At 40.0% G+C, this 15,801-nt stretch overlaps 1 protein-coding gene across 1 annotated transcript; it reads left to right on the top strand.

Annotated features, from left to right (window-relative positions):
- The first annotated feature begins 1,385 nt into the window (after positions 1-1,385).
- On the top strand, positions 1,386-15,595 carry sirt6 (sirtuin 6). Its single transcript, XM_008291491.1, has 8 exons — positions 1,386-1,554; positions 2,495-2,622; positions 8,864-9,046; positions 9,991-10,050; positions 11,645-11,740; positions 11,826-11,906; positions 14,233-14,356; positions 14,535-15,595. The coding sequence occupies exons 1-8, from the start codon at positions 1,489-1,491 to the stop codon at positions 14,844-14,846; spliced, it is 1,050 nt and encodes a 349-aa protein (XP_008289713.1). The 5' UTR covers positions 1,386-1,488; the 3' UTR covers positions 14,847-15,595.
- The last annotated feature ends 206 nt before the right edge of the window (positions 15,596-15,801 follow it).

Genomic DNA, 15,801 nt, shown 5'->3' on the forward strand with positions numbered 1-15,801 from the left:
GTAAAATCAGCATCACTTTATATGTAAACCCTTATTTTTGATGACGGAGTCAATCTTCAGCATGGAGGATATCAGACTTATGAAGAAATATTCTGCCATTCTTCAGTGGCATTTTTTTTTCAGCTGTTCTTGGCTGAAGAGGTTGTGTTGCTCTACCTTTCTTTAAAAAAAAAAAAAACCCACAAAGGTGTTCTAATAAATTCAAGTCAGACAACATACTTGGGATGTTTTTCTTCTGTAGAAACTTTTGTGAATTTTGGATCGTTATCATAACATTCTTCATGGCTCTGCACACTGGGAGTCATCTTGTCAGCCAGGATTTTGGTATATCCACAGGCATTTATGGTGCCATCTATAAGCGTCATCTCCCAAACATTGTTTTTTCTCTCATGCAGCCCCATGTCATCACACTGCCACCTCCGTGCTTCAATGTTGGGTCCATACATTCACTGTGGTGGTCCTGGCCAGGTTCATGCCAAACATGCTCGACTCCATCTGAACCAAACAAACTGAACTTAGTCTCATCTGACTAAAGAATATATTCACAATATTCATCAGGCTTCTTTCTTTCATAGCAAAACTTAATATCAGAATTTTGTGAAAAACGCAAGTAAAGGCTTTCTTAAATGCTGTCTATGGAGGTTGATGTTATCCAGTGTCCTCCACACTGACTGGGCTGTGACAGGAACTCAGATTTGTATTGATAACCCCTGCGCTGAGTCTGAAGCGGTTATCAGTTTTTTCAGAGCAAGACCATACAAGCCATGCTGTGACTTCACAGGATGACCTAAATGAAAGCCAGAAAACTTTATGAAATCTGGCTTTGATTAGTGGCACTATGACTCATTCCGAACCTAATGATTACTGCTACAACTGTGTTTGATAGATTTTTAGTTGGTCGATGATCTTCCTGTATCTTTTACTATCACTGGGACGTTTGGAGCGATGACGCAGACATGCAAAGAAACACAGCCCATCGGTCCAAACTTCTGGTGTTCAGTGGTCATTTTCTAAGAATTGTCATAGAATTTGATTTATTGGAAATCAAATGTACTCCCTTTTGTTCTTGTCTCAGTGATCGCAAATGTATTAATTTTGTTTCATTGAATTTCTACTTTAGGGCCAGTATTTTCAAATAGTATTTCGAAAATATTTGTTTTTGATCGTTTATAAGAGGAAATTTAGAAGTAATTGGGTTACTGAGAGGTAATAAAGTTCTGAATCAGTTGATACTGAAGGAATATTTCAAGAGGTTGTACTCATTTCTGTTGGATGACATATTTATGTGAAACGGTATTTATATAGCTGAACGCGAATGCAACAAGAGCTAATCCTCCCACAGTCAGTAAATGCAACAAATGCTGTCGCTCGGTGATGACGTCATCTAAACAATGCAGTTAAAACTCGCCTGAGAAAATTAACAGCGCCAGACAATAAAGGAGCATTTTTAATCGAAAAAGAAATAAAGAAACGATACTAGTAACCGCCATGTCAGTGAATTATGCTGCTGGACTTTCGCCGTACGCAGACAAAGGTGTTTGCGGACTCCCGGAGGTAAATATTAGCTGGTCGCTGCTAAGCTTTCCAAACAGCTAGTTAGCAGGTTAGCCGAGGATTTGTGCTTCATTATTCAAGATTCAAGGCATTTATTTGTCACAAACACAACTATACACAGCATGACGAGCAGTGAATTATGCTGTTTAAATCAGACACTAAGTTACAGAAGGAGGGTCTGCTTCTCAGGTTATACCTCAGAACAAGTACTGAAGTGTTTGCTAGCAAAAGAGAGCAGTCAAGTAGGTTTATCAAAAGTATTTTCCTGGGAGAACAGCTATTCTCCTTTATGCATGCCTGTGTACATGCATTAGTTTGATATTTCCGCTAAGATATAAGATACACACATGCAAAACTAGACTAAAACAGAGAGCAATGTAGAAGAGTGACAGAGTTTTCTTCAGAATATTATACTGCATCCTAATTAACACAGGTGTACTAGTAATTCAAATCTGTCAACTGCTTAAGTGGCTTTTTTTACTTTTTACCTTTTGTAGGGTTGTGATTAACTGTGTTGCAGCTGCGCTCTTGGAAAACCGAACAGTTTTAGTCCAGAAGTTGTTGTTTCGCTTCATCAAAAGCTATTTGTAATTTACAGTACTCATACATTCAATACACTCAAACCTAAATCTTGATACCAAATCATCATCTGACATACTTTTCCTTCCTCCCTAAGATCATATTTCCCCATGCATATAGATGCTTTAGAAAATGTTTCCTTTTTATTTAATACATATTTCATAGCTGTCAGTAATATACTAATACAATATCTACTCGCTAACTGAAGCTGTGTATGAAATAAACACTCATACTCAGGTCTTAGCAGTTCCCATAACACCCTATATGTAGTTACTGAGTCAGAACAAACTGTAACTGATCATCATTTGATTCTGTCAGTGTCAGCCAGTTCTGAGAGTCAATGATTTTTGTACCTTGACAGACGTTTGATAGTCCTGAGGAGCTGAAGGCAAAAGCGGAGACTCTCGCTGAGTTGATTAAAGAATCTCAGTACTTGGTTGTCCACTCTGGAGCTGGAATCAGCACCTCGGCAGGAATCCCTGACTTCAGGTGAGACTCGAAACACCACAGATCATTTGTTGTTGAATACTTCTTCACAAAATCTAACATTCAGTTGTTTGCACAATACAAAAAAACCCAGCAATTTACATATTTTGCTAATTGCAAAGTTTAAAAAATAATACGTACAACACTGCAGCAGATAGAAAAAATTCACAAGCTGTTAGTAATAGATTTAGAAATAATTTTGGCTGCTGTGGCAGTCCACTAAATAGCAGCGAATTCTAAATGCAACTTTCATGCAGTCAGTCAACAAAGTAGAACTGAACAGAGACCGGGCTGTACAACTGAAACATGCAGGTTGAAAATATTTCACAGCTTGAAGTGAGCTAGACAAGCACTGGATGGACGTTCCTAAAACTGGAATTGAAAAACTGTCTACTAAAAGTGTTTACATGTGCCACAATTAAGCATTAATGATTAGAAGAAAATATCTAATTGCAACTCTTTTGATAGATATTCTGATTTGATATGTGCTAGATTTTAAAAAAAGTCAAGGTTCAGCTCAATCTTAACTGTGTCATAAAATTAAAATGTAGCATCATTACGAGAGATACCATCAAAAGAGTGACTATCACAGAATGACAATGGCATGAATTTACAAGAGCATTGACACAAAACTTTGAATCCATGTAGTAAATTGCAGGCTTTGTTTGAAATTACCACACCATTACAATCTTTTTTTTTTTTTTCATATGTTTAACTTCCATCCATCCATCCATCATCTATACACTGCTTAGTCCTCATCAGGGTCGTGGGGGGCTGGAGCCTATCTCAGCTGACTTAGGGTGAAGGCAGGTTCGCCTGGACAGGTCACCAGTCTATCACAGGGCTACACTTAGAGACAGACAACCAAGCACACTCACATTCACACCTACGGACAATTTAGAATCACCACTTAACCTCAACATGTTTTTGGACCTTATGGGAGGAACCCGGAGAACCTGGAGAGAACCCACGCTGCACGGGGAGAACATGCAAACTCCACGCCATGGACCGTCTTACTGTGAGGCAACGATGCTAGCCACCGATCCATCTTGCAACCATTTTTTGAACTTCAAGAACTGAAAAATAACCATGCAAACACATAAGAAAGGCTGTTTTTAAAATTTGCTGATTCCATGAAGACCTGTCCAAGGTGTCCCCTGCCTTCGCCCTAAGTCAATTAGAATAGGCTCCAACCCCCCCACGACCCTACAGAGGATAAAGTGGTTTTGTTGCAAATATAACAAGATAAGCCATTGTCCAGAGTGCCCAGAATGATGTGCAATATATCAAGGCAATATATGCTGTTAGAAAACAACAGTACTCACTATTGGATTAAAACTTAAGCCGATGTTTGTTCAAAAAAACAACAAAGGCACCAAGAACAACACAAATTAAATGTCTTGCATCTGTATCAATTTTTCAATAACTCAGCAATCTTTAATGTAAGTATTCAGTCTGAAACTAAGATATTTCCTTTAAAATGCTCCCATGTGTTTCCATTTAGAGTCCATTTATTTCGGGGCAGTATGCCTGTTTCAGAGAGTTTCAATTTTTTATTTATTTTTTATCTGACTTTTCCTTTTACTTTCAAAGTCTGCCAATGTGAAGTCTGTGTTCAGCAGGTTCACCTTTCCAAACATGCAGCTGCTTTGTGTTATTTGTGTAAATCTTTGATATCACATTGCCTTATTTTCATGGTGGATGCAAGTCAGCAGGGAAACTGGATGAAACTGACATTTTCCAAAAGCTGAGAGAAATGTGCTTTATTGCTGCCAATCTGGTTCTGCTCCCGTTGCTGTAGACATTGAGACCTGAGGGTGATCAGAAATTGGAAACAGAAAAGAAGAAACAGACTTTATGTAACTACACGGCGCTGTTCCAGAGTTCTTGGCACAGATGGAAAGATTGATTTTGATATTATTAATTAAATAATAACATTTTTGTCCAACTGTTCAGAATGTTAAAACTAACTGTCTGCGTGTTTCTACCTCTAATCAGATTTTCTATCACTTATTTGTTTTTCAACTTTGCTAATTAGGTGTTTTCTTTCATCTGCCGTTTGATTATTTTGGCCTGTACGACTGGATAATTAAAGAAACAAGTGAGAAATTAGCTTGTTAGGTCGATCTGCTACGCATAGTTTGCCTTGATATGAAAGATGATACTCGTTATTTCTTAGTTTTTGCCTTTTGCTGGTTTCTTCATAACCTTGAAGGTCCCACAGCAGTTAATTTGACATTAAATCCAGATCAAACATCATTTATGTATTAAAACTGTATATGATAGCAATGCAAAGGCGCAACATTTTAAAGTTAAACAAGTGGAGTTGGAGCTGGCTGAGGTCCTTGAATTGGTTAATCATGAGAAAATAAATTATTCTCTAAATTATTCTCAGTCTTCAAACTACACACATTGACAATTTTAATTATTCATGTTGCGGCTGAAGTAGATGCATGAATTGATAATATGACACTGTGACTCCAACAACCTGCGAGATGCTGTCAGCTCTCATTATTGTTGTTGTCTTTCATTGTTTTGGGAGAACATGAACCTTTTTCAGATGTTAGGTACAAACCACGGCTGGCCTCATCAGTCTGTTGAAGTGTTTTGTTGTTCACGCGTAGGTTCATCCAGAAATACCCACCACAGCGATGGAGAGCGCCACGGTACAATATTTATCATTCAGAGTCAACAGAACGTCAAGGGATGTGTAACGCATAATTACTGTGTACTATGTGCTGATAAACAAAGGAGTGGATCTAAACTGAGAGCAAACTTGTCAGAGTGTAGCGTAGTTTATTTATGATTTCCCTGAACGGTGAAAATTCAGTCCATGTGTGATGATAATAACTGCTGTTTTATACACAGTGAAAACAACTTGATGAAACTTGGGACTGAGGATGGTCGCTACTTAACAAATCATTTAACTTCAGATGATAAACTGTGACTCTGTCTGGTGTGTAAAAAAAGTACACAATGTGACTTGCTGTTAAATCCTGACCCAGGCTGATCCTGTCTCTGTGTTGGATATCATTTATAATTATGTGTGTTTAACAAATTTGCCTATTGTTTCGTCGTTCCACACGTGCAAATACTGTCTTGCTTTGGAGACACTCATATGGATTCTGCTGCTGTTTGATGCTGCAGATGTTTCATACACTTGGAAGACAGACTCCTATAAGCTGGTGGAGGCAACTTATTAAACTTTAGCTCCTAATTGCATTGATTATTCGTGTGTATTGTTCATCTAGGCTTTTAACATCTGCTTTTATTGCTGAAAACTTTTGTTGTTATGGACATTTCAGTTTGTTGGCTAATTGATGTGAAATTGTGGATGAATTGATGAGAAAACTGTGATTTTGGCACACAAACTGTATCTGTTTCACTCCCTGTGGTGCTCAAGTGTGGAAAAATGTTCCTTAAATTGCTTCATACAAAGTGCCCTTTCATTGTGTGTGTCTTTCTGTTAATGTGACATTGTGGCTCAGACTTGTGCTGGGCAGAAAGCAATGACAGAAACTTAGTAACACTGTCGTTGAAACTTAGCCGATGCCACGCACGTCTGAAAGGAGGTTTTATTGAAGACTCACCTGTTCCTCTTGCAGTACCACAGTTTGAGCAGATGAAGGTGCTGCTCGCTTACTACATGTCAGATCCAGCTCTCTGTAAAACTATAACACACACTGAAATGAAGTGATTATTTTCCGGTCCAATGCAAAATTCTGCAACCTAAACTATAAATGTTAATAAGATCTTAATTATAATTACTTCAGAAAAGATGAATGGAGTGTGTGCATTCACACACACACACACACACACACACATGCACGCACGCACACATGCTTGGAGATCTGGAGACCAATTAATATTTGATTCGTCTGCCTGTCAATCAGGTAGTGTTGACCTTGGACGGTACATCAATGAAGCCATGTTTCCTGTATACACATCAGGCCCACTAATGCTAATTATATCCCCAATGCTGCCACACACACACCCACACACACACGCGCGCACACACACACACACACACACACACACACACACACACACACGCTTCACACAGGAAGAAAAAGAGCCCCTTACGTTTATAGTATTGGTGACATCAAAACATGCAAATATAGCAGCTTTGCAGATCCTTTGTGGCTTTAATGTCCTGCAGCATCTTTCTCACGGCGATAAGCGTGTAATATGTGACATACACTCCAATCCCTTGCTGCCGATGAGTCTTTGAATTGGTCTTTGCTGAGCAGGCGCTAAATCATGCTGCCGATGACAGATGGAGCTGTTTAAGTTCAAGCTGAAAGCGAGAGATAGACGAGACTGTCGTGGCTGCGTTTGAGGATTCACAGCATTCATTCTTTCGTCCGATGCATTAAGATAACTTGTGTGTCCTCGAAATAACTTGGCAGCGGTGTTCGACCGCTCCGTCGCTGACAGTGCTGCTGCGTTCATGCCTCCATTCAGATGCCCAAAAGTGAATTAATCAAAGGAACACGAATAAAATCCATTTAGATTTTATACATTGTAGTCTGAAAACTTGCAGCTGTACACAATTAGAAATGTTTCTGTCAAATCAGACTGTTGGTGTCTTTGTACAATGTTTGTCAGAAGGCCTTTCAATGATGTATTTTCTCAAATATTCTTTGTGGCTTTTACCAGTGGGAGATTCTTTGCAGCGTTTTTATTGATCTTGCATATTATCAGTACTAGCAGAATTGACAGCGTGTTGTCAATTTGATACACAAGCTTTGCAGAGATCCTCTACAGATCTCATCCCACTGGACACGTGCAAATTGCATTCAAATTTACACCCCTTCTTCTCCTTGAATTGCTCATTTGGTATTCATTTCAGGGAGATGGTGAACTTTTCCAACAATGCTTGTTGCTTTTCTGTGCGATGAAGTGTTGGCAAGAAAAACAATTTTGGATTTACATTCAAATGTAATCACAGTTACACTTTGTTTACAGCTCCGTGTCCATCTCCACAGTCATTATACTTGTTTGAATTACGCATGAACTCACCACTGCATAGATACGGAGCACATAGCACGAGGCAGAGCAGAACTGAGCTTTGTGATGATGCTTGTCACATATTTATACATTCTAGAGCCTGACCAATACGGATTTTTTGGGGCTGATGTTAATGCAAAGATTTATGAAGTAAAAATATCAATAAGTTATCTGGTATTTTCATATACATACATATATTGTGTTAGTGATATTGTAAAGGAAGGGTGGTAGTTTTCTGCAGTGTATTTCACAAACTAGTTCCTGACTTACTGTGAAGACACCTCTTGACTCCGCACCACTTCAGCCCTGACAAGTGCTCTGCTACATGTGCTGCAGACTGTGCTTAAAGCACTGAAAACAATGGAGTCACAGCTGCTCTGCTGGAAGAAGTATGCATGTGGTTAAAACTTTTCTGAATCCTCCCATGTACCTTTTTCTGCACTGTTTCGTTAAAAACAAAAAGTTTTTATGTAATCGCATATCGGAGAACATACATGCCGATACTGATATATCTGAAGTAATCGCTTCACAAAGACTGCGCAGAATTCTGCACAAGTAATATTTTTACTGAGTTCTCCTCCCGTTTTTCACACTAGTTGTTATCATGAAAAATGGTTTTGAAATTCTAGCTAATTTCTGCATTAGCTCCCAAGGTAGCGCTGCTTGAAAAATACACACAAAGTTTGCTTTTCCTTGCAGTAATTAAAAAGTTGATGATTAAAAGAGAGACACAGGTTACATGTGCAGTGAGGCCACTATATATGAACATTTAAGTGAATAAAACAATGACACTTCTTTCCACTAAATACATGTTCTTCCAAATTGCCAAGTCTAACATTATATAATATCTACTGCCAGCGTTTAATGATGAGATACATGTAAAAGCACTCTTATAGTAGCCCATGTTGTATTCCTTGGTATGAAGGCTAGTATACAAAATGTGCATGCATTATTATATCAAACAGTGTTTGATCTGGGTAGCCTCTGATGAAAGCAACGTACAGCGTGTATGCATAGCCCTCCGAATGACCAAGATAAAAGCTTGGCTTGGAAGTAAAGGAAGATAAATTGCTCAAAAGCAGCATAGAGCTCTTAGGGTTAATATACCACCATGAATGCAAACCCACATAAAAGATGTAGACTTGTATAATATCCCCAGTCCGCCCCTTACATTACAACCTGTCACATCCTGCTAATGCCTACTCCATCTGTTCATCCCCACTTTCTCCCTCAGGGGTCCAAAGGGTGTTTGGACGTTAGAAGAAAAGGGTGAGTCACCTCATTTCGATACCACTTTTGAAGACGCCCGCCCCAGCTTAACTCACCTGGCCCTCCTGGGACTGCAGAGGGCCGGCTACCTCAAGTATCTCATCAGCCAGAATGTGGACGGCCTGCATGTTCGCTCAGGTTTCCCCAGGTAACTTGTGATAATATCAAACGCAATTGGTGGCGCTATGTAGTTGTCTTTTATCCCTTTATAAAATATGGATTACTGCAGCTTTAAAGATGTGTAAAGTGTGACTATAACAAATTTCATCATTTTCATGAAACTGTCCGAGTACAGCCAACTGTGTTATTCATATGCAAATGAACATCCTGCAGTTTCGTGATGCCTCTAGCTTTGTTGTGTAGAGAGCTTTAGAGTTTAAGTAGCGTGATTGAAGAGGAGGGTAAATGAGTAAGTGGACATGAGGTGCTTATTCAGAAAATGCAGTGAAAATATCATTAATCAAGAAGCAACCACATTGTAGTTTTCTTTATTCATTTCTCATATTTTACTCAATTTAAACCAAATTGTACGTTGTCTGAGCTAAACAGATTTTTTGTTACATGTTGGCTTGTGACTGTTTTGAATGTGAAGCTGCTGTTTTATGACGCGACACTGCTAAACAACCTGAAACAAAACTCAGTGTAATAGAAAATGTTTGGTTTGACTACGGATGATCCAGTTCTGTTGGACTAACCAACGGCCAAAAGTCCCAATTTTTAATTCATTTCAGACGTCAAGCCTGTACTCATATTGGAGGACTTGCTTTCCCTGGAAGACATTTTGGATTTTATTTCCCTCCACCCTTAATGAAGCCAGACAGCCCAGCATTAGTTCTCTGAGGAAATTATTGAGACAGCAGACAAACTTGTGAAGTTTGCTGGTTGGCACTAATCTGCACAGGTGCCAAATGAACCCCAGAAATTAATATGAGTGCTTGGAATATTAATTAGAAAACAAGTCACCAAAAGGACAGAGAAAAAGTTGTCCTTGAGAGTCCTGACATTTACTTTTAGCTTTGGAGAGCATAATGTAAGTGAATGTCACCTTTTTAATCTTTCTGCTTTTCTGATTCTCCCCCCTTCCTCTATTAGAGACATGTTATCAGAGCTTCATGGGAACATGTTTGTGGAGGAGTGTGAAAAATGTGGCAGGTATGCACACAAGTACACACACACACACACACACACACACACACACACACACACAGTACCACGCATTTTGATCTTGCAACACTGATCGTTCTCATCTGATTAGTCGCACTTGTTTGGTTCTGTGAACAGCAAGTCATGGGGCTGCTGCATAATGCATAATAAAGCATGCAGGCGAGAGGATCAGCTACTGTTCACCTCACATTCAAATGCACAGTATTCAGACTTTCCAACTTCTAATGTTTGCTAGTGTCATTGTGGTCTTTCTAGCATCTCCCTCCTGGGATTTGCACAGGCTGTACAGACGACAGACTGTGCAGAATAGGGGCAGTTCTGTGGTTGAAGACACCTTATCAATAAGAAAGGTCAGAGGAAGCCAGACTTTTTAATATTCATAAGAAAGTACCCAGGTAGAAGCTCAGCTGGCCTGCAGAGGGGCTGAACGCACCCTGAAGCGGATCACCTGCAGCAGCAGGAAAAAGCACAGTGCCTTCCACTTCTGAGTAAAAACAAAAGCTGAAATGCACGTCAAGTGCAATTATGTGACAAGTGTTTTCCTCTGCACACAAGTGGCAGCACAGTACTAAACGTTGCCAGTTATCTGCTGCCAAGTCCTCACAAGCCAATCTGCTCTCTTCCTGAGAAAAACAAACAGGTTAATGTACGAGATGTGTCAGAAAGGTTCCAGGACTGGTGTCACAAAAGATATATTTCAAACCCAAACTACGAACTAGGAGTTTTCTCCTTCAGAAGATCAACCAGCACGTCTACAAAGAGATCCTGCAGAATTTGCTTTGTTCAGTGCGCGAGAAGAGGCGAGAGTTGTGGCAGGACAAGTAGTGGCTGCTTCATCATGACCACGCGCCTGCTCACAATGCCCTGAGCATCCCACAGTTCCTGGCTGAGGAGAACATGGCCGTGCTGGAGCAACCTCCATACTCACCCCACCTGGATCCGTGGGATTTTTTTCCCCTTCCCCAAGCTCAAGGGGGTCATCAAGGAGACCCGTTTTAAAGATGTGGATGACATCAAGATGGCTGTGATGACGGAGCTGTGGAGGATCCCAGAAGAATCCTTCCAGGAGTGCATGGCGACGTGGCAGAGAAGGCTGGAAAAGTGCGTTAGACTCCAGGGAGATTATTTGGAACGGGAAAACTTGTAGTTTGTAGTTGGAATATATATTTTGTGACACCAGTCCTGGAACTTTTCTGTCACACCTCGTATACTCATTATCTCAACATGTTTCTACGATTAAGACGGTGACCTGACTTCATCTCAGCGAGCTGCACAGTCTCCGTCGGTAGATAGCCTTTGGGATGATGTGGAACAGGAGGGCTGAAGAACAGATGTTCTTTGTTTGAATAGTTTTGCAGAAGCTACATGATGTTGTAAAGTCTCCAAAATCCCTAAAGAATAATTCCTGAATTTTCTTGACGCTACATTTTGAAGGCTCTCTGAAGCAAACGTTGTCTGATCTATGTAATAAAGTGGCCATTGAGTGTGTGTTATCATGTTTTTGTGTATAACGTGTATAAACCAAAGCTGCTCTGCACGCATTGAGAATTAAACTGTGGGCTTTGCGTTTGTTTTTTGTCAGGCAGTATGTCCGAGAAAAGGTGATCGGTGTGATGGGGCTGAAACCAACAGGGCGTTACTGTGATGTGGTTCGATCCAGAGGACTCAGAGCATGCAGGTAATGCAGGAGGGGACTTGTGCATTTTTAAACTTACAAACTGTCTGTAATCACAGAATAATTTATGTGTTCTTAACTACAAAAGAGGGAAGCTGATCAGCACTATACTGGATTGGGAGGATGCTCTTCCTGACAGGGACCTGAACAAAGCAGATGATGCAAGCAGGTGAGACAAGCAAACACGCAGTAGTTTGTACTTCATGTTGCTCTTTTTACTTTATTCTATAGATGTCCTTTGTGTCATCACCTGTGTTGGTAGTCTAGTCACACAGTACACACTCTTTTCCACTGACATCCCTGTTTCATCTCATGCTTTAAAGCTTAGGTACTAATTCAGACATGACCTGTGGACTGAAATAGGGGAAATAACGTATTGTTTTAGGTTTCTGTGGCCCATGGAAAGTAGTTCTTATTGAGAATTCCTATCAGTGTTTATGTTTACGTCACAATTTGCTTTAATGCTTCCATTTTCCTCTTCAGCGTCAGTATTTTCGTTCTGGCCTTCAGCCACAAAAACCCTTTTCATGTGTTTACAAAGCAGCAAGATGAATAAGATGTATGTGTGTCACCGTGATGTGCCGTCCGTGACCCATAATAGATGTGTAATTACCATTTAAGCTACAGCGATTTGGAGCTCTGACCGTTGAACTCACCGAATTCAGTGTTTTTTTTATTATTTATGACAGGGAGGAAAATGTGGAAGAATAGCTGAATATTAATCAAAGCTGTGTTTACGTCTAAATTCCAAAGCTATGCTGCAGCCCTTAAAAACACAGCGAAATAAAACATACATTTGCCGAGTTCTGTACCTGTAACCAAGGGAAAATTGTTGAGTTATTATTTGGTATATGCTACAAACATTAGAAATGTATTCAGAGAGGGTTTTTTTAAAATATATCATACCGACTCTTTAGTGACTATCAAACTGAAACTGATGCAAATCTTGTTTGTTGGAAAACCTACAGTATTCTGTTTCACCCTTAATAAAGCTGCACTAACTTCCCTTCTACTATTTTAATGCTCGACTGCATGCATAGACCAGACTGTGCAATTCTTGGAGAAACTGCAGGGGGATTGCTGCTGTCTTTGGTCTGTTGCTCACTGCTAGAAGTTACATTACAGCACCCCTCAGATGACTTGTCACCTTGTCAGCATGTCTGTGTGTGGTTTTTTTTTACATGCTAGAAGAAACATCATATGGCAAAGTCAATGCCATAGCCGAGCATTTCCACCTTGAAACAGAAAAATACAAATGGAAAAACAAAAACACACAGACCCAGACCGTTGCAGACACAAAAAAAACAAACAAACAAAACCAACAACGTCAAACTGCAACAGTATTATCCAGAACCAAAAACCAAAACTAGAAATTGTGTAAAATAGAGCAGTTTAACAGTGTTTGACAAGAGTCATAGGTGAGCGTGTATGCTGAGCTGCAGAGAGTGAGGATGGATGAGTGGAGAAAGAGAGAAAGGCTACAGAGACAGGTCACAGCTACACCATTTTAAAGCAGAAACAGAATATTTTTCATGGAGAAACATCGAAATAAGTAGCAGAGATGAGTTTTTAGGATTCAATTTAATGACTGGAGAGTCACTTTGACTAGAACTGCCAGTGACTCCAGAATAGAACTGAACTAAAACCGTGCTTCCAGTGACAACTGTTGAAATGTGTGTGAATCTGGTGTCTTGTGTGGAAACGTTGTGTAGCAACAGTGCACCAGAACTGCCAGTCAAGTGTGTTTTTAAAAGCACAGAGAGCAGAGAGGCTCTTAATTACAAAAATGTACATCAACTGCGTGTTGCCACATCATTAAAGTTGCCATGGTGACCGCATCTGCAGCATTCTCCATGAGTCAGACGGAAAATTCACCGAGATTTGATTCCTCTTCAACCTTTTGCTGTTCAGTCAAAAAGCTGAACTCCTTGTAACACTTTGAGCTCTCTGAGACTTTGCGGAGCACGTCAGGGTTTAAGTTTTGTTCTTGGTGTCAAAAATGGTGGAAAACTGAGTGAGTTGTTTCTCTCAAAATTCAGGCCTCAGTTTGTAATGCAGTGTATGGGACAGATGTGTGGTACTCTGGTCATTATGAGGTTTTAATTGGCTTGGAGAGTAACATTGTGAGAGACAAAAGTTCTGACTTTGTGGTGAATTAGTCCCACTGTAGCTGTAAATATTCTGCCTGTTTGTATTTTAGGTTATTTTTTTGTGATAAATCATGGGTTATTTTGAAAAAGGTAAAACGTGAGAAAAGTTGTTGCAGTCACTGTGGAAATGATCCGGATGTTTTGGTGTTTGTTTGAGGTGCAAAACTAGTTATGCAGAAAGAAAACGAAGAAGAATGAAGCATTTGTGCACACGGCAACATACAGTGGAGTTGTCTCTGGGATCACTCGTACTATTTACCTGAAGGAATAGCAGGAAAATCAAAAGAATGTCAAAGAAGTCACAACTCTTGTTAATGATGTTCTTCGTCACCTGTTGGCATGCAGACGAGCAGACCTGGCGCTGACTCTGGGCACGTCGATGCAAATCAAACCCAGTGGAGACCTCCCACTCCTCACCAAACGCAAGGGAGGGAAAATAGTTATTGTCAACCTGCAGCCAACCAAACACGTGAGTGTCACTCATGCGTCATATCACACCGACACATATCCAGTGTTTCATCCAGGAATCATCAAATGGTCTGTGCAAACACTGTGCATAGATCAAAAAAAACTGCTGGTTAAAGCCTATCTGATGCTCTATCCACTATCTCCATGTTCTGCATTTCATTGGCGTAATTATCTTGCAGGATAAGCATGCACACCTGCGTATCCATGGTTACGTGGACGATGTCATGAAGCATCTGATGGAGATGCTGGGATTGGACATCCCAAAATGGGAGGGACCGACTGTCTGTGAGACGTCCAAGGCCACGTCTGAATCCAGCGACGATATCAAACCACCACGAGGTGTTGTCGCAAAGGACAAGGTGAAAAAGGAGCCTATTAAGAAGGAGAGGAAAAGAGAAGCAACTCAGCCAACAGATGATGTGAAGGAGGACACAGTTTCTGTAAAAAAGGAGAGAGCTGACTCTGCAGTGGAGATAAATGAGGAGAAATAGCCTCAGGTACTTTTCTCTCACAATACGTTCATAGCAGAAACTAGCCCAGAAACAAAGCTTACAGCTGTGGGCGATATGTTTGATCAATATCTTGGAGAACAGAGGTTTGTTTCATCTTCTGGAACAAGGACTTTTCTCGTACTGTAGTGGTTTTCTTAAGATTTCTGACACTCCCTTCACAGCCACGAGAGCCAGCAAGTCTCACAGATTGACCTCCTCTCATTAGGTGGACGCTTGATGAAAAATGTTGTTTTTGCCTAATAGGAAAAGTTGTAACTGGGATCTCAACGTTCCTCCTTTGCATGTTATGTAACTTGGAGCTTGACTTTCGATGGAGAACCAGCCTTTTAACAGACAGAATAATGAGATGAGATGTGGAGCACATCATTATAAATAACATTTTTAATAAGGTACCTTATTAAAAGCTTTATTTATAGCCATGCGCTCCAGATCATGTCCCTGCAGATCTTGTCTTTAAAGACTATTTGGTTCGATATGTCATGAAAAGGAATGTCAAGAGAGCATCTCCAAGACTGATACAGTTCGGGGGAATTTTAGGTCAAATCTGATTTTGGGTCGCAAAGTAATCACGCTGTACATTTCTAGGAAAATATTTTTATCTCAGGAAAAGTCTGTGTACTCCCATGGAAAATGACACGTCAGAGTTTTTTTTTGTTGTTGTTGTTTTTTTAAAAATATTCTTTACGGTTTAATTACATTTTGCAATAAACAATAGTTTTGTGTTAGCATCTTTTGTATGTGCTGCATGTCTGTCACCAGTGGCCTAGTTCCAGATGTGGACCAATATTTAAGAGGAAATGAAAAAACAAGCCTGTGCTCCTTTGAGATAATGTGTGAATGCGTTTGCCATGAAATCTCATTAACATCTCGGAGGTCAACATCTATACACTTTGGTAGTTTCGAATTTACATCTCGTGCCTTGTATATGAATAAT

The sequence above is a fragment of the Stegastes partitus genome, unplaced genomic scaffold (genome assembly GCF_000690725.1).
Source record: "Stegastes partitus isolate 25-593 unplaced genomic scaffold, Stegastes_partitus-1.0.2 Scaffold745, whole genome shotgun sequence".
NCBI classification, from domain to species: Eukaryota; Metazoa; Chordata; class Actinopteri; family Pomacentridae; genus Stegastes; species Stegastes partitus.

Coding starts and splice junctions, on each gene's coding strand:
- sirt6 (XM_008291491.1), top strand. CDS start 1,489: ATGTCAGTGAATTATGCTGCTGGACTTTCGCCGTACGCAGACAAAGGT. Junction 10,051..11,644: donor GAGTGTGAAAAATGTGGCAG/GTATGCACACAA, acceptor GTTTTTTGTCAG/GCAGTATGTCCGAGAAAAGG. Junction 11,741..11,825: donor AGAGGACTCAGAGCATGCAG/GTAATGCAGGAG, acceptor TAACTACAAAAG/AGGGAAGCTGATCAGCACTA.